General features: G+C 49.7%; 1 protein-coding gene and 1 pseudogene across 1 annotated transcript; one reads left to right on the top strand and one right to left on the bottom strand.

Moving 5' to 3' along the window:
• Nucleotides 1–1,430: 1,430 nt before the first annotated feature.
• On the bottom strand, nt 1,431–17,193 carry QPRT (quinolinate phosphoribosyltransferase). Its single transcript, XM_055340517.1, has 4 exons — nt 16,396–17,193; nt 3,117–3,652; nt 2,315–2,446; nt 1,431–2,241 (listed from the first exon to the last, which is right to left on the bottom strand). Exons 1-4 carry the CDS (start codon nt 16,406–16,408, stop codon nt 2,023–2,025), a joined length of 900 nt encoding a protein of 299 aa, XP_055196492.1. The 5' UTR covers nt 16,409–17,193; the 3' UTR covers nt 1,431–2,022.
• Nucleotides 13,476–13,722, top strand: LOC129519705 (40S ribosomal protein S27-like; annotated as a pseudogene).
• Nucleotides 17,194–18,146: the final 953 nt, after the last annotated feature.

An 18,146-nucleotide genomic window follows, 5' to 3' on the forward strand; every position in this document is an offset into this window, starting at 1 on the left:
GACCCATTTCTGTGTTCAAGGGTGATCTTGAGACTCAGCCTGCTAGAGTTCTTTTTTCTTTCTTAATTGGGATGCTGTGGGTGCAGTACACATTCTCCAGTTGGCCACAGCCCACTTCGCTCCCATTTATCTTCTGGGTCCTGGAAGCATTGGAGTTTGAGATTCCGGTATACTTCCTTCTGTGTCTGTCAGACTCTGATTCCCTTCTGGATTCCAACTGTTTTGCCTTCCCTTTCCCAGTGTATCCATGAATCTTGATTTCCTTATCTTGACACCTAGAAGTGCCCCTGGTTCTGTGGGTGTTCAGTTATGACACTTCGGGATTGAGAAGCTGAGGCCCAGAGATCTAAGTTCCCTAGAGCCAGGAAGTCTGCCTAGCTGAGCATGACTGTTTTCCCTGGAAAAAGGACAGGAGGACCCAAAGGTGGAAGTGCTTATTAAAGAGGAAAAGTGTAGCCCCAGGGGGCATCTCTGGGGTGTGTCCTGTGAGAAGGTGTCACCAAAGGCAGTGGCTCACCACTTCTGTCCAGCATCTTTGCTAGATTAATCTCCACTGTGTGCTCTGAGCCTGACTACAGCAGCTGCTCAGCACTTAATTCGTGCGTGAAGGATGGTCTTGTCTTGTCTGGAGCTTTCATATCTGAGATGAGCTCATTGTTTTCTTGATCTGTCCCCTTCTTAGCAAGGGGTCTCCAGGATTGAGGAAGGGGCAAAGGGGTAGGTTACCTCCCTCAAGGCAGACTGTGACCCCTAGACCCTCTCTAGTAAAGGAGCTTTGTGGATGAACTGTTTTCCTCTTCCTCTGGCAAAGGGCAGAGAAGACAGTGGGTTCCTCTCTCAACTGACGATAGCGCAATGGAACCAGGACATAAAGGGACTTCAAGCACCAAATGGAGATGCATAGTGGAGTCGGCTGGGGACCCCAGAAGTGAATGGTCAGGTTCTCGCTTCCTCCAAAGAGGTGGGAACAGTAGCCAGAGGTGAGAGGCAAAATGCTTAATAATCAGTACAATATGGGCACCAACGAAGTAGAATGTTCCAGCTGAATGCCAGCCCAGTGGCAGGCTCCCTGCTCAGCGAGGAACCTGCTTCTCCCTCTCCCCATGTCCCTCCTCTGCTCATGCTCTCTTTTAAAGACTTTATTTATTTATTTATTTATTTATTTATTTTATTTATTTATTTAAGAGAGCATGGGTGGGGGGAGAAGCAGAGGGAGACGGAGAAGCAGAGGGAGACAGAGAAGCGGACTCCACACTGAGTAGAGAGCCTGATGGGAGGCTCCATCCCAGGACTCTGGGATCATGACCCCAGCCAATGGCAGATGCTTAACCAACTGAGCTATCCAGGTGCCCCCCACAATTTCTTTCTGGCATTTGTTTAAAGAGCTCTCTTGAACTTATTTCAACAGATTGTTATCATGTTTTATTTTTTTTTTAAGACTTTATTTATTTATTCATAGACAGAGAGAGAGGCAGAGTTACAGGCAGAGGGAGAAGCAGGCATCATACAGAGAGCCTGACGTGGGACTTGATCCAGGGCCTCCAGGATCACGCCCTGGGCTGCAGGCGGCGCTAAACCGCTGTGCCACCGGGGCTGCCCTGTTATCATGTTTTATCTGTAAGCTGCACACATAGGCCATGATGGCTATGTGATGGCCAATGCCTGGCTGACAGTGACCACTAGACCCCATTGGTGAAAGACACATTTTGACTTCAGAGAAGGTAGTGTGTGAAAACAGGTGCATCTTAGAATCAGTGAGCTATGGTTAATTTCTAAGAGTCACTGAGCCTTCATGATGTGTTAATGGTCACCCAAAGACATCTGTAAGGTTGCTCATTTATTAGACCTATTGTACAGATGAACAGAGGTGAAGTCAGCCCCTCCAACTCACACAAGCAGTAGGTGGCAGAGCCAGACTGCAGCCCAGGCCAGTGCTAGGAGAGTCGTGTACTATACTTAGGGGCAACCTTGAGGGTCCCAAGAAACCATGCTATCCCACTGGTGGCAGCATCCTCTTTGCCTTTAGGACCTGTGGGCATTGTACATGGGTGTGGCCCCTTCAGGAAACAGCTTGAGAGAGAAGTCAAGGGCCGGGGCAGCCTGGGTCAGCATCCCTAGAGAGAGGACGTCGATGTGGGGCCCACAGAACTGGGGGAGGTTGGCCAGTGTGATGCCTCCGCTGGCCTCCACGCCCACACCGGGGAACTGGGCCTTCAGCGCAGCAGCCGTGGGGTGCAGCTCCTGTGGGACATAAGCCAAGGGGAGGTGAGAGTCCCTGACTCGGCCCCTTCCCCGGAAGCAGACCCTGCCTCACCTCAGGCCTGAAGTTGTCCAGCAGGACGAGGTCCGCTCCGGCCTTGGCGGCCTCCACAGCCTCCTGCAGACTGCTGCACTCCACCTCCACCTTCAGGGCGAAGTCAGCCACCTGCCGGGCCCCCTGCACTGCCTGGGGGGCAGGCCCAGAAGGTGAGTGAGGACAGTGGCACCTGACATGGGGGCCTGGCCCCAGAAAGGCCCCAGGTGGATAATGAGCTTGGGGTTAATGAAAAGGCAAGGCCACGGGATGGTTTCTCCCACATTAGTGAAACCACATGAAATTACCCCTTCTGTGGATCCAAAAAATGGCCAAATATCAGCCATATTTGGCACCAGGACGGGAGTCCAATTTGACTCATGAACAGTAAAACTGGAAAGCACCTCTTTCTGCCCACGGGTCCTGTCCCCCTGCTATAATACAAACACCTTCTTGTACCAGAAAAAAAAAATAACAAAATAAAACTGGACGGGGTCTTTAAGAACATTTTCAAATAGGAAACCGGTCCAGGAAGCTCGAGCAACTTGCTCAAGGTCACAGAGCCACCATCACCAGCAGCTCAACCACCCTTTGCTTTTGAACATCACAGCAAGTCCCAGGGCCCTGCTGGAGAAGTCTGCCACCAGCCCATCTGACCTGACGGCGCGAATGCCCAAGGGGGTGGGAGTGGGGGTCCAGCACCCCGGACTCCCCAGCCATCACTGTTCACCCTGGCGTGGTTGGGGGGGGCGGTCGCTGGTAGGGGGAGGGGGCTGCGGCTGGGAGCGCAGCAGGGCCGGCGCAGGGGCCCAGCGGGACGCACCTTCTCCACACCTCCTGCGGCCAGGACGTGGTTGTCCTTCACCATCACCAGCCCTCCCAGGTCATAGCGGTGGGCGGCGGCCCCGCCCACCAGGAGCCCGAACTTCTCCACCAGCCGGAAGCCGGGCGTGGTCTTCCTGGTGCCAGCCACGTGCCCGGTCCAGCCGGTCCCCTTGGCGGCTTCGACGGCGGCGGCGGCGGCGCTGGCCACCCCACTGCAGCGGGCCAGCGTGTTCAGGGCCACCCTCTCGCCCAGCAGCAGGCAGTGGGCGGGGCCCCGGACCTCGGCCACCTTGGCCACCGGCACCAGCTTGGAGCCTTCAGGGAGGAACCAGGACACCTGGCAGTTGACTCGGGCAAAGATGGCATCGAAGAAAGGCCTCCCGGCCAGTACCCCCGGGGACTTGGCCCACAGCACCGCCTGCGACGGGGCTGCCCCCGAAACCAAGGCTGCGTGGTTAAGGCCTGGGCAGTCCTCGCGGAGCCAGCTGTCGGCCAGGGCGGCCAGAGTGGTGGGGGGCAGCAGCAGCTCCAGACCTGGGAGGGAAAGACAGAGAACAGGGTTACACTGAGGACGCCTCCCTGCAGTCCGGGGTGGTTGTCAAAACATCTAATGACCAGCTAAACTGGGGGCTAGCCAGTCAGGGCAAAGATCTGGGGTTCCCCTCAGATGGGCTTGTGGGTTGGACAAGGGTGTCAGATTAGGCAAGTAAGAACACAGGACACCTAGTTAAATTTATTTATTTATTTTTAAAAGATTTTATTTATTTATTCATGAGAGACACAGAGACAGAGAGAAAGAGGCAGAGACACCGGCAGAGGGAGAAGCAGGCTCCATGAAGGGAGCCCGCCGTGGGACTCGATCCCCGGTCTCCAGGATCACGCCTGGGGCTGAAGGCGGCACTAAACCGCTGAGCCACCCCGGGATCCCCACCTGGTTAAATTTAAATTTCTGCCAAACACCAAAGTTTTCTTGGTATAAATATATCCTAGGTGATATTTAGAACAGACTTACACTTAAAAATCATCTGTTGATTATCTGAAATTCAGATTGAACCCAGTGACCTGTATTAAGTGGCAAACCTAGTGCTACATCAACAGCTATTTACCAACCAGAAGAGAAGGCACCTGAGAGTCACCTGCAGCCTTTCCAGTCTCCCTGGCACCTGGCACAGAAGGATTAGTTATGAGTGGAGGCCCCCAGCAGAATAAGTGTATGTCTGCTCCGTAGCATCAAGTATTTTATAGCTGGAAAGTCCGGTTTTTACAGATATGGAGACTGAGGAAAGGCAAGTGCGCTGAGGTCACACAGCAAACTGGAGGCCGACCAGGCCTTGGGATCCCTTCCCCTTCCCCCTCTTGCTTGGAGCACACACACTCCTATGCCTGATGTCTCAACGAACTGTCCTCTCTAGAGATGGGGGCTGTACAAGGAGGAAAGTGTAAGTGGAAATTGGGCTTGAGCCCTTGCTCTGTGAGGCACAGCTTCAGCAGTGTGGACGAGTCCTTTCTCAGTAAAAAAGTTGTGGACCGAGTGGTCCTTCCCGCCCACGTTACCCGCGTTTAGCCGCTAACCCGTCCCTAAGGTCTGTGGATTGAATGGGTGAGCTCAGGCGCGGTGCAACATCGCCATCTGTCGGCCATGAGAAGACCTGCAGCCTCCTGAATGGACGGCGCTTCCCGTCGTCGTGGCAGGGGGAGACCATTGGATAGCATGTTAGGTTTGTTTTTTGTCTTTGTTTTTGTTTAGATTTTATTTATTTATTCATGAGAAACACACAGAAAGAGAGGCAGAGACACAGGCAGAGGGAGAAGCAGGCTCCATGCAGGGAGCCCGATGCGGGACTCGATTCAGAGTCTCCAGGATCACACCCTGAGCCGAAGGCAGATGCTCAACTCCTGAACCACCCAGGCGTCCCTGTTAGGTTTGTTTGTTTTTTTTTTTTTTTTAATTTATGATAGTCACACACACACACACACACACACACACAGAGAGAGAGAGAGAGAGAGAGAGAGAGAGAGAGAGAGAGAGAGGCAGAGACACAGGCAGAGGGAGAAGCAAGCTCCATGCACCGGGAGCCCGACGTGGGATTCGATCCAGGGTCTCCAGGATGGCGCCCTGGGCCAAAGGCAGGCACCAAACCGCTGCGTCACCCAGGGATCTGTTAAGGGGTTTTGATTGGATAGTATGTTGGGTTTTGTTTTGCTTCCTCACTTTTGCTCCACATTGAAGTTAAAACAGGTATTCTGGCTTGCTCTACCCTCAAAATAAGGCTTTCTTCCCCAAAGTCAAGCACCCAGTCTTCACCCCTTCCCCACCCTCAGTAATTTTACCTGGCCCTCCTTGCTCATATTCTGCCCCAAATGGCTTCCATTCCTCACTCAGAGCCAGTTGTGCCCTGGCTGGGTACTGAGAGCAAAGTGACTGTGACAGCAAAGTAAATATGACAAAGACATAGTTGTCATCTCCACTGTTCCACCAGCCAGCCAGGCAAAAGGCTGTTGGACATACAGCAGAGATATAGAAGCCCCAGCTCCAACCACACCAGGTGCAGTGATGTTTGCTTTTTAAAGTGAATGTGAATCCTTCAACTGGTGAATATACGATATACAAACTGTGAGGCACCTCTGGGGTGTAATTCTACTTGGCAACATAGAAAGGAACCAACTACTGACACACACAATAGGGGACTCATTTCAAATGCATTATTCTAAGTAAAGAAGCCGGATTCTAAAGGCTATGTGCTATTTGAGTTCATCCATATGACATTCTGGAAAAAACAAAACCACAGCAAAAGAACAGACTGGTGGTTTCCTGAGGGGAGGGGGGCTGGCCACAAAGGAGCAGGACCAGGGAGTTTTGGGGATGGGACTGAATGAGTCTATATTTTCTCTGATGGTGGCTACAGCACTGATGCATTTGTCAAGACTCACAGAACTGTACACAGAAAAGGGTGAATTTTACTCTCTGTAATTATGCCTCATTAAATCTGACTTTAAAATAAGACAATAAAAAAGTAAATCACCTTCCTGCTTCAAACCGCACTTTCACTGTATCAGCTCCAGCTGATACTTCTCTCCCTTTTTCATTTATTTTTTTGACAAATCCTTCTTTTTTTAAGATTTTATTTATTTATTTGAGAGAGAGAGAGAGAGAGAGAGAGAGAGAGAGAGAGAGAGACAGGCAGAGGGAGAAGCAGGCTCCATGCAGGACGCCTGACATAGGACTCGATCCGGGTTCTCCAGGATCAGGCCCTGGGCTGAAGGCAGCGCTAAACCGCTGAGCCACCGGGGCTGCCCTGACAAATCCTTCTTGAACGCCCCCTCTGTGCCAGGTACTAATTGCTGGGTAACAGAGTTGGCAGCCCTCCTTCTTAGCTTTCAGGCCTTAGCCTATGCTGTTCCAAGGCTGTGCCTTTGCCTGGAAGTCCCTTCCCTCTCCCTTCCCCCAAACTCCCCCTTTCCCTCCACTCCTCTCTCAGGTCTTCTCTTAGTTAGCACTTCCTTGGCAGGGGGCTCTGCAGACACCCTATCGGGTCACATGTGCACTGTGCTCCTTGATCTTCACCCATGCTCTAATGTCATCACCCAGAGTTTTCTGCTGCATCTCAAGTGCCTAACACATGGAACCATACAAATGTGCTATTTTTATGGGTCAAAGATGGCCAAATATTGGCAATTTCATACTGATTTGCTTAATACTAGATGTTCAGTGATACTCATCCTAGCATAGAGGCTGCTGCATGGTAGATGAATAAGAACCCAGACTCTGGGGCCAGATGGCCTGGGTTCCAGTACTGCCTCAGCCATCTTCAGTTAAGTGATCTTGGGCAAGTGACAGAGCATCTCCAGGACCTCAAAGGTGCCTCCTTTGTCATAGGGATAACAAAAATAAGCACCTCATAGGGCTGTATGAAAATTAAGTACTTTAATATTTGCAAAGCTCTCGGAAACACTGTCTGGCACACAGTAGATGTGTCTGCTAAAGGATAACTGAGCATCTACCGAGGGTTGTGGGAACACAGAGGAAGAAATGACTAAGTGTCTGTGAGGAAGGAGGGAGGTAGGTTCTGTGGCCTTGAAGGATGAGTAATGTTTGCCAGGCAGATATGAGGTGGTGGTGGGGGAGACACATTTCATGCTGAAGATGCTGGTGCTCAAGTCTCAAAAGCAAGAAAATAGAGAAAGGCTGTAAGGGGAGAAATGGGATGGCCAGAGTGAAAAATGACTAAATTATTTAGCTGTGTAGTTTGGACAGATCCTAGGGTCCATCACAGAATTTTAAGCACAAGGGTTTTTTTGTTTGTTTGTTTTAAGATTTTATTTTATTTATTTATTTTTAAAAATATTATTTATTTATTTATTCATGAGAGACACAGAGAGAGAAGCAGAGACATAGGCAGAGGGAGAAGCAGGCTCCCCATGGGAAGCCCGATGTGGGACTCCATCCTGGGACCCCAGGATCACAACCTGAGCCAAGGCAGATGCTCAACCACTGATCCACCTAGATTTTATTTATAACTAATTTCGACAATCAGCATGGGGCTTGAACTTACAACCCCGAGATCAAGAATCACACGCTCTACTGACTGACCAACTGAGCCAGCCAGGTACCCCAAGCAAGGGATTATGGAATTATGATTTTGTTTCAGGAGGGTCACTTCAGCCACTGACTGGAGATAGGTTGGGAGGCAAAAGGAGGCTGAGGCAGTTGGCCAGACAGGAAGAGATGTAGCCCTGAGCTTGGGCAGAACCGTAGGAAGAGCAAGCAGGGGCAAATATGAGAGTTGTTTCTAAGGTAGGATCTGCCCGAATTAGCAGCTCATGAGATGTAGAAGCCTTGGGTTTCTGCCATAGGTAGCTGCAAACTGCCACAAGGAACTATTCAGGGTGGAGGATGGGGACAACAGAAGGCAGCAACCTGCATGCCTGCAGCGTGCCAGCCGTGGGCACCACGCTTCTCTTGGGCTCTCTCGTCTGAAACTCACCACAGGGGATTATTCCCATTTTACAAGCACAGAAGCTGAATGTCAAGGAGGTTCGTGCAGCTGGTGATGTAGCTGAGAAGCAGCAGAGCTGGGGGGAACGACTGACTTTGGCTTTGCAGATGTTAAGGTCGAGATGCCAGCAGGAGGGATGTGCCTGGCCACACCATGATGGTGGGTCCTGGTGAGACACTGGGTGAGGAATGGAGATTTGGGGGCCACCAGCAGACATGAGTGATGACTAAGCATAGCAGTGGGTGAGATCACCAGGTCAGGAAGAAGAGGAGGCCTCTGGGAAGTACCAGTATTTAAAAAGAGAAGCAGCACCAGGAGGGAGTGGGTGTCTGGAGCTGAGGGTTTCAAGAAGTAGGATGTAAGCAGAAGCAAGTAGAAGGCAGGCTGCAAATGGGCATAAGACTTAGCAGCGGGGAGGCCATTGCCAGAGCACTCTTAGCGCTGTGCAGTGGGGGCAGAAGCCATATCATCACGGTCAAGTAGTGCATGGGAGGTGAGGAAGTGGAGGTGGGGTGTGAGACCACTCTTCTCTGCAGAACAGAGAAAGCAGGAACCCACCTGAGGAGCTCTTCAGACTCTGCTGCTCAGCCCCAGCCCAGACCAACCAAATTAGAATCTTTTATGAGTGGTTCCCGGGCATCCAAGTTTGGAAGAGCTCCTCCTGTGTTTCAGATGCACATGAAGGTTAAGAACCAATGCTCCCAGGGATCCCTGGGTGGCTCAGCAGTTTAGTGCCTGCCTTCGGCCCAGGAAGTGACCCTGGCTGGAGTCCTGGGATTGGGTCCCACAACAGGCTCCCTGGAGCCTGTTCTCCCTCTGCCTGTGTCTCTGCCTTTCTCTCTCTGTGTGTGTGTCTCTCGTGAATAAATAAATAAAATCTTAAAAAAAAAAATGAATGCTCCCGGAGTGCCAGGCTGGCTCACTCCATAGAGCATGCAACTCAATCTTGGAGTTGTGAATTCGAGCCCCACATTGGGTGTAAATATTACTTAAAAATAAACTCTAAAAAATTAAGAGAAAGATGCCTGGGTGGCTCAGACAGTTAAGTGTCTGACTTCCTTTGGCTCAGGTCATGATCTCAGAGTCCGGGAATAGAGCCCTGAATCAAGCTCCCTGCTCAGCAGGGAGTCTGCTTGTCCCTCCCCCTCTCCCGCTACTCGTGCTTTCTCTCTTTCTCTCTCAAATAAATAAAATCTTTTTAAAAAATAAATAAAAGGGGCACTTGGGTGGCTCAGTTGGTTAAGAGTATGTCTTCGGCTCAGGTCATGATCTCAGGTCAGATCCTGGGATAGAGACCTGTGTTGGGCTCCCTGCTTGCCAGGGAACCTCCTCCCTCTCCCTCTGCCCCTTCCATGTCTGGTTCTCTCTCTCTCTCTCTCTCTCTGTCTCTGTCTCTTTCTCTTTCAAATAAAGAAATTACAATCTGTAAAAATAAATAAGCAATAAATAATAAAAAGAATCTTTTTTTAAAAAAAAGATTCATTCATTTATGAGAGAGAGCAAGAGCACACTGGAGAGTATGGGGGCATAGGCAGAGGGAGAGGGAGAGTCTCAAGCAGACTGTGTTGAGCATGCAGTCCTAAACAGGGCTCTATCTCACAACCCTAAGATCATGACCTAAGCCAAAACCAAGAGTCAGACACTTAACCTACTGTACCACCCAGGCACCCACACACACAAAGAATCTTTTTTTTTTTAAGATTTTATTTATTTATTCATGATAGACAGAGAGAGAGAGAGAGAGAGAGAGAGAGAGAGAGGCAGAGGGAGAAGCAGGCTCCATGCACTGGGAGCCCGACGTGGGACTCGATCCTGGGTCTCCAGGATCACGCCCTGGGCCAAAGGCCGGCGCCAAACCGCTTGAGCCACCCAGGGATCCCACACACAAAGAATCTTAACACACATACTAACCAATCACAACATGGATCTTATTTGGATCCTAATTCAAACAACTGAAACCAAATTAAAGCATTTATGAGACAACTGGAAATCTGGACACTGGATGTTTAATAACATTAAGGAAATTTTTTAATAATTCAGATGTAAAAAAAATTAGTTGTGATCATTGTATTGTGGTTGTAACAAAAAGAAAAGTCCTCATATTTTTTAGAAAATACACGCCAAGATGTACATGTATGAAAAGACTTACGAGGGATCCCTGAGTGACCCAGCGGTTTGGCGCCTGCCTTTGGCCCAGGGCGCGATCCTGGAGACCTGGGATCGAATCCCACGTCGGGCTCCTGGTGCATGGAGCCTGCTTCTCCCTCTGCCTGTGTCTCTGCCCCCCCCCCCCTCTCTGTTTGACTATCATAAATAAATAAAAATTAAAAAAAGAAAAAGAAAAGACTTACAAGCCCATTTTGCTTTAAGGTGTTCCTGAAAGGTAGAAAGTAGAAGATGTGTGGATGGAGCCCAGCTGGCCAAAAGTTGGTGGCTGTTGAGGCTGGGTGATAGGTACATGAGGGTCCATCCTTACTTTTCTGCTTACTTTTGTGTACATTTGAAATTCTCTATAATAAAGAAAAGGAAGAAAGAGAGAACGGAAGGAACGAAGGAAGGAAGGGACGGAGGAAAGGAGAGCAAGAAATCTTGTTTGACAGGGTCAAGGAAAGCTTTCCTTAGGGTGGGGAAGACAATGGTTCTCAACCTTGGCTGCACAATGGAATTATCTGCGGAGCTCAGCAAAATGCTGATGCGTGGGCCCCACCCCCCAGAGATTCTAACATAATGGGTCTACAATGTGGTGACCTAATTCTAATTCATAGCAGAGCTGAGAGCTTCAGAACTGCAGGAAGGGAATCATGGCTACCATCCACTGGTGCCTACCATACGCCAGGCACTTGCCACATTGCCACAGGCCTGGCACTTTGTTACAAATCTTACCCCTAGTTCCTCAAGCTAGAGCTCATTCATATTTACAGATGGAGACCTGAGGCTCAGAAATGTAAAGGAAACTCCTTACAGAGCAGAGTAGGAAATGACCCGTGTGGATTCAGGTTGTGCCTCCTACGCTGCCTCCACCAGCAAGGGTTGCTCTCTTGGAGGCTTCGAGATCCATTGTTCTGGGCTTGTCTACCATTCGGTCAGAATATTATCTGCTCCGTGTTCCGTTTGTGAAACATAAGCAAGTACATCTGGTTTGTTTCAGGCCCCCACTCTCTCATGTGTTTCCAACAAAAGGGATTCCTGGGGGAAGCTTTGAAAATGCGGCTCTTCTATTTAGCAGCTGTTACTGAAAGGAACTTCAGAGAAGGGAGTGCTGTTTTTGCAGGTGCCTGAGGAGACCTTGCCCAGAAACTGCCACCCAGGGGGGACAGCTATAACACCCTGTCCCACCTTCTACCCTTGCAGTTGTTATATGTAAAAGTTCTCTCAAGATGCCTAGACTTAAAAAAAAAAAAAAAAGAAAGATGCCTAGACTTCACAGATTATATATAGTTTTACCCTGTGAGATGTAACCCTGATCTCTTCATTAGTTGACTAAAGTTTTATTAAAATTGGCATCTCTGGGGGAACCTTCTTACACTGCTGGGAGGGAATGCAAACTGGTACAGCCACTATGAAAAACAGTATGGAGATTCCTCAAAAGTTAAAAATAGAGCTACCCTACCACTCAGTAATTGCACTCCTGGGGATTTATCCAAGGCATACAAACCAAGCGATTCAATGGGGCACATGCTCCCCAATATTCACAGCAGCAATGTCCACAATAGCCAAACTATGAAGAGAGCCCAGATGTCCATCGACAGATGGATGGATAAAGAAGATGTGGTACATATATACAATGGAATATTACTCAGCCACAAAAAGAATGAATGCAGTCCTAAACAGGGCTCTAAACAGTCCTAAACAGTTGCATCATTTGCAACGATGTGGATGAAACTAAAGAGTGTTATGCTAAGTGAAATAAGTCAATCAGAGAAAGACAATTATATGATCTCACTCATATGTGGAATTTAAGAAACAAAACAGATAAACATAGGGGAAGGGAAGGAAAAATAAAATAAGATAAAAACAGAGAGGGAGGCAAACCATAAGAGATTCTTAATTCCAGGAAACAAACAGAGTTGCTGGAGGGGAGGTAGGCAGGGAGATGGGGTAACTGGGTGATGGGCATGAAGGAGCGCATGTGATGGAATGAGCACTGGGTATGATATATACAACTGGTGAATCGCTAAATTCTCCTCCTGAAGCTAATAATGTGATGCATGTTAACTAACTTGGATTTAAATAAAGTTTTGAAAATGGGCATCTTTGTTTCTGAGGGGATGCATCTTGGGCTATTTCTTGCACTAGATCAGAATCAGAATGCCCATACCTTCATCTTTACATCAGTTACTTAACTGTTTCTTGTCTGGGATGGATGGGTCACAAAGGGAGACTCTATGAATGCACCTAAGATGAGTATAACAAGTGATTGTTTTCAGTTTCGTGTGTAATGACATGGCCTGTGCCTGCAGCTACAGCTCTGGTATGTGTTCAACTAAAAGCAAGTCAGGAAGGGGCCGCCCAGCTAGTTCAGTCAGTGAAGCGTGCAGCTCTTGATCTTGGGGTCATGAGTTGGAGCCCCATGTTGAGGGTAGAGATGACATAAATAGATAGATATATGGATAGATAGATAGATAGATAGATAGATAGATAGATAGCAGCTGGCACTTTCTAAAGCGCTGTGCCAAGCATTTTATATATACCGACACATTCGATCCTCACAACAACCTTATGAGATAGGTCCCATTATTCATTTTACAGATAAGGAAGCTGAGGCACTGAGAGACCACAAACCACATCCAAATTTCACAAAGTTCACACAGCTGGGAAGTGGGGAGTTAGAGTCATTAACTCAGGCAGAGTGGCTCCCGAGTCCCCTCACTTACCCCACCCCACTGCCATAATCTAGCACTGAGTGATATTTTTAAATTGTGATGTGCTTATCATGTCAACATTCACAGAGTTCTGCAAACCACACCCATGGTTCCAGGGCTCTGTCCATGCAGTAGTAAGAACATCCGGCTCAGGAGTCAGAAACACCTGGGCTGGAACTGGACTCCACCACCTACACACTGAGTGACCTCAGGCGGTTTGCTAACCTCTCTGAGAGTCGGTTTCATGCAGGAATCACAGGGCTTTTCTTTTCTTTCTTTTTTTTTTCTTTTAAGATTTTATTTATTTATTCATGAGAAACACACAGAGAGGCAGAGACACAGGCAGAGGGAGAAGCAGGCTCCACGCAGGGAGCCCGATGTGAGACTCGATACCGGGTCTCCAGGATCACGTCCTGGGTCAAAGGCTGGCGCTAAACCGCTGAGCCACCCAGGGATCCTCACAGGGCTTTTCTGCAGTGACAACCTCCCCACGGGAACATGTCCCTGATGAAGGACCTCCTCCCTGCATCCCAGTCCCCAGGAAGAGGAGAAGAAGTGCCTGGCGTAGAGCCCCAACTCTTACTTCATGGACACGAAGTGCTCGGGATGCTACAAAATCACCACCGTCTTTAGCCATGCACACACCATGGTTTTGTGTGCTGGCTGTTCCACTGTCCTTTGCCAGCCTGCAGAAGGAAAAGCAAGCCTTCTGGAAGGATATGCCTTCAGACAGAGGCAGCACTGATAGCGCCCTGAATCAAGATGAGTGGGACACTATCCCAATAAACAGATTTTGGATAAAAAGAAAGGAAAGGAAAGGAAAAATCACAGGGCCACAATGAGGAGGGCAAGAAGCGGTCGACAAGTGCTGAGCCAATGCCTGACAGATGTCTCTGAACCCCTTTGGGTGTGACCGTGGCACCCCTGATCATTCGGCTTAAAAAAATTTTTATTTATTCATGAGAGACACAGAGACACAGGCAGAGGGAGAAGCAGGCTCCCCGCAAGGAGCCCGATGCGGGACCCCTCTGGAACTCTGGGATTAGGCCCTGAGCCAAAGGCGGACGCCCAACTGCTGAGCCACTCAGCCATCCCTCAGCTCTTTATTTGTTGATCCATTTGGCTAACACCAGATGGAGACAGAGGCTGACGAGCACAGCAACTCCCAGCTAAAGTTCTTTTTCTCATCACCTTCTCTCTCTAGAGAAGAGAAATGACCTCCAAATAGGGCTCAAAGGGACTGCCTATCATGCAAGTGGTAAAACGCTCTACAGAATTTCAGATCGGGGGACACCTGGGTGGCTCAGCATTTGAGCGTCTGCCTTCGGCTCAGGGCGTGATCCCAGGATCCGGGATCGGGTCCCACATCGGGCTCCTTGCATGGAGCCTGCTTCTCCCTCTGCCTGTGTCTCTGTCTCTCTCATTGTCTCTCATGAATAAATAAATAAAATCTTAAAAAAAAAAAAAGAATTTCAGATCGGTTTGAGTAGCAAGAGGGGGCTGAACGGCAGGACCGGGCCAGACTGAGCAGGCCTTGAATGATGGGAACGAGTCAGGGTCTTGTTCAACAGGCAAAAAGAAAAATCACTGATACATTCCATCTGAAATCACTTGGAAGTTTAAATATTTAAACTGCGCCTGGTGTTCTTGAAAGATGCAAGATGGGAGCCTGCAGCAACAGCCCGGGCAAAGAACAGGGGGCCAGGGGAAGGGTAGTGAGGGCATTGCTCCCAAGGCTGTAAGGGAACGCAGCACCCGCACCCTGCACCCTGCTCCCACCCTGCCCTGCTCATGCTTGGGCCAGGCCTGACCTCTCCATCTTTGCCCACCAGCCTGCCATCTACATCTGCCCCAACTCTGTCCTCACCCCTCCTTGCTGCCACATCCCCAGCTTTTGCTTCACCCCTTAGACTTTTCCCTTAGACCCTCCCGGCTTTATTCCCATGAGGCACTGATCAATGCCAGTCCAGAGTTATGGACACATATCACCAGAAAGAAGGCAGCAAAGCAAAGGAAGACTTCACCAGGCTGCTCCCCAGAGGGAGGTAGGAACAGAAAACAAAGAGGGTAGAGGTTTAGGTGACGCTCAGGAGAAGGGGAGTCCATAGGACGTGGCAACTGTCTGGATGTTGGGGTGCGAAGGGGGATGAACAGTCACAGATGACCCTGAGTTTCCTTTCCAAGTAGGAGGATGGTGAAGTAGGGATAGACATGGAGAGGATATGAGGGGACGTCTCTGAGTCTGACATGCCAGTGAGTTGTCAGGTGGAGATGGACATGCAAGGCTTCCAAGTGTGGGACTGGGACCCAGAGAGAGCTCAGGGCTGCAGAGACACACCCGGGGAGTCAGCACCACCACCAGCATGACTACACCGAGGGATTCCTGTGTAGTAGGCACTGGACGTGTATTATCTCATCAAACGCTCCCCACAACCCAAGGGAAGACAACATTTTCACTTCATCAGTAAGGAAACTGAGGCACAGTGAGGAGAGGCATTTTGTCTGAGGTCACACAGCTAGCGGGTGGCAGGAATGGGGCTGAATCCAGGCTCTGACTCTGAGGCTATTTCTAAACTGAAAGTTTGTTTGGATCCCCAAGAGCTGGTTCCGCAGCCTAGCCAGAGGTGCCAGGTGTGTGTGTGGGCCACCAGAAGCCCCAAAGCAGGGGAGGCAGATGAGAGCCAAGGAAGAAGCAGCCCAGAAAGGGGGAAGGGCAAATGCAGAGAGCTCTAGAAGGAGCCCGACTTCTGTCCTGCAGGCACTGGCCAATAGCTTCTGTGAGTCTGACATTCGTCCTCCCTACAGCCTCATGAGCTGGGAACTAGTATTGTCATTTTGCAGATGCAAGAAGATGAGGCTCTGAGAAGTCAAGTGACTTGCCGGAGGTCACACAGCCTGTTCCAGGTGGAGCCCAGATTCAAGCAGGAGCCTTTGATTCCAGAGCCTGGCCCCAATCATCGTCCACTTGTCCTCCTTCTCCTCTGCGACATCACCCCCACCCCAGGCAGAGTCACGGGGCTCAAGTCCCCTCCCCCCACCGGCTACATAAGGGACAGGACTTTGCCTCCCCTCCTCCCTGCTGGCTAGCATGGGGCAAAGTCCAGAGCTGCTCCCCAGACAGGGCCTCCTCCAGACCCCTCTGGACCTTTCCTTTCCTGGGGCTCAAGCCCCTTTCTCCCCAGAACTCGCTGGGGACTATAGAAAGAGAAAGAAGAGGCTCTCAGGAGACAGAAGAATTGCTTGGGGTTCAGAGAGGTCAGAGGGCGTGAGGAGGGGAAAGCAGGGGGGGCAGGGAATGGATCTTCTTTGGTGGGGGAGGAGGGCTAAGGGACTGAGATTAGTTGGGATGAGGAGGGAGGCAGGAGAGGGGAGATGGTGATGCAGGGACAGAGAGGAGAGGCCTGGGGGTTTCCTTTACCTTTAGGGTCCATGATGGCTGGAGGCGCAGGGCTGGCGTGTCCACTCTCAGTCCACGACCGCAGAGGCCCAGAGTGGGGGTGGGGCTGCCAGAGGAAGGAGGAAGGGGCCGGTCTAGCCAGGTCTAGCCAGCCCCTCTCCAGTTCTCTGGAGCTCTCTCCTGCCCTCTCCCAGGAGCCCGGGCCCTGGACACACCTTCTCCTTCTGCTCTCTACGTGGGACAGGAGGAGCTCTCATTTGTGTAGCTCAGAAGTGTGTAACTCAGAAGTCTTCTCCCTGAGCCAGAAGCCCAGGACCCTCCACACACTCAGCCCTCCCCAGGCTTCACATGAGCAGGCTGGAAAACTTCTCTGATGGGTGCCCTGGGAAAATCATCAGCCTCGGTCCTGGGTTCAGATCCTAATTCCATCCCTTTTGATCTTGAATACCTTCTTGGCCTTTTCTGTGCCTCATTTTCCTTAGCTGTTAAGATGTGATAATTCCTCCCTTGTGGGTTCAACTGATAATCAAGTGAGAAAACTCTATGAGTAAGAGTAGAAAGTCAACCCTTCCCTTCCTTTAGCTCCTTTTCCCAGGGTCCATCTTGCACCTAGGACCTTGCTTGTCTCACTCTAGTCCAGGCTTCCAAACTGTTTTATCCTCGATGCCATGTTTATCCGGGTTTCTCTCTTGAAGGCTCTTTGCTGGCTCTTGCAAGTCCTTCTTCCTACAGTCGACATCTTGGTGTTCCCTCGGTGTGGTGGGACAGTTTCTCTTCTCCCCCTCGGGACACAGCTAAACTACATTTCCAGGCTCCTTTGCACTGAGGCTGCCACATGACTGGATTCTGTCCAGTGGAATGTGAGGGAAGGTGATACCGTCACTTCCAGACCTGGCCCTTGAAAACCTTCCCATCATGCTGCCCTCTCTCTATCCTCCCTATCTGGCGAATGGCAGAGCTGCAAAATAGAAGGAGCCTGGGTGACTTTATGGAAGCCCACTTTCCAATGGCAGCAAGGAAGAAACTTCTCCTGAGTTATACCCCTGACATTTAGGGGTTGTTTGTTACAGCACCTAGCCTGTCCTGACTAAATGACTAAATCCTGAGCCTCTCTCCATGGCTCCCTTCTCATGCTGCATGGTGAATGGCACAGTTTATGCATTTATCCATCAGTGTCTTATTTATTTATTTATTTATTTATTTATTTATTTATTTATTTATTTAATTTTAGTGTCATTATTTAAATTACTATCTACAATCAGATGATTCTCAAATCTCTAGCTCTGACTTCCCTCCTAAATTCTAAAAATTAACTTATGTTCTCCCCCAAAACTGCTCATCCCTTTGCATTTCTACATAATCCTATCTGCATCTACTCCACCTCCCAGGATAGAAATCTCAAAGCCTAACTTCTTTTTTTTTTTTTAAGATTTTATTTATTTATTCATGAGAGACACACAGAGAGAGAGAGGCAGAGACACAGGCAGAGGGAGAGGCAGGCTCCATGCAAGGAGCCCGATGTGGGACTCGATCCTGGATCTCCAGGATCACACCCCAGACTGCAGGTGGCGCTAAACTGCTGCGCCACCAGGGCTGCCCTCAAAGCCTAACTTCATTCTTCCCTCTATCACCCAGCAGCCAATTAGGTCTAAAATTTGATTTTCTGAATAAGTGTATTTCAAATTTCACCTTCTTTTTGCCCTTAGGCCAGACCCCCACTATATCCAAATTGTACTAGAATAATGCTCTCACCTTGGGCTGTACTACCTCAG

Source organism: Nyctereutes procyonoides, unplaced genomic scaffold, assembly GCF_905146905.1.
Source record: "Nyctereutes procyonoides isolate TBG_1078 unplaced genomic scaffold, NYPRO_anot_genome, whole genome shotgun sequence".
Classification (NCBI taxonomy): Eukaryota; Metazoa; Chordata; class Mammalia; order Carnivora; family Canidae; genus Nyctereutes; species Nyctereutes procyonoides.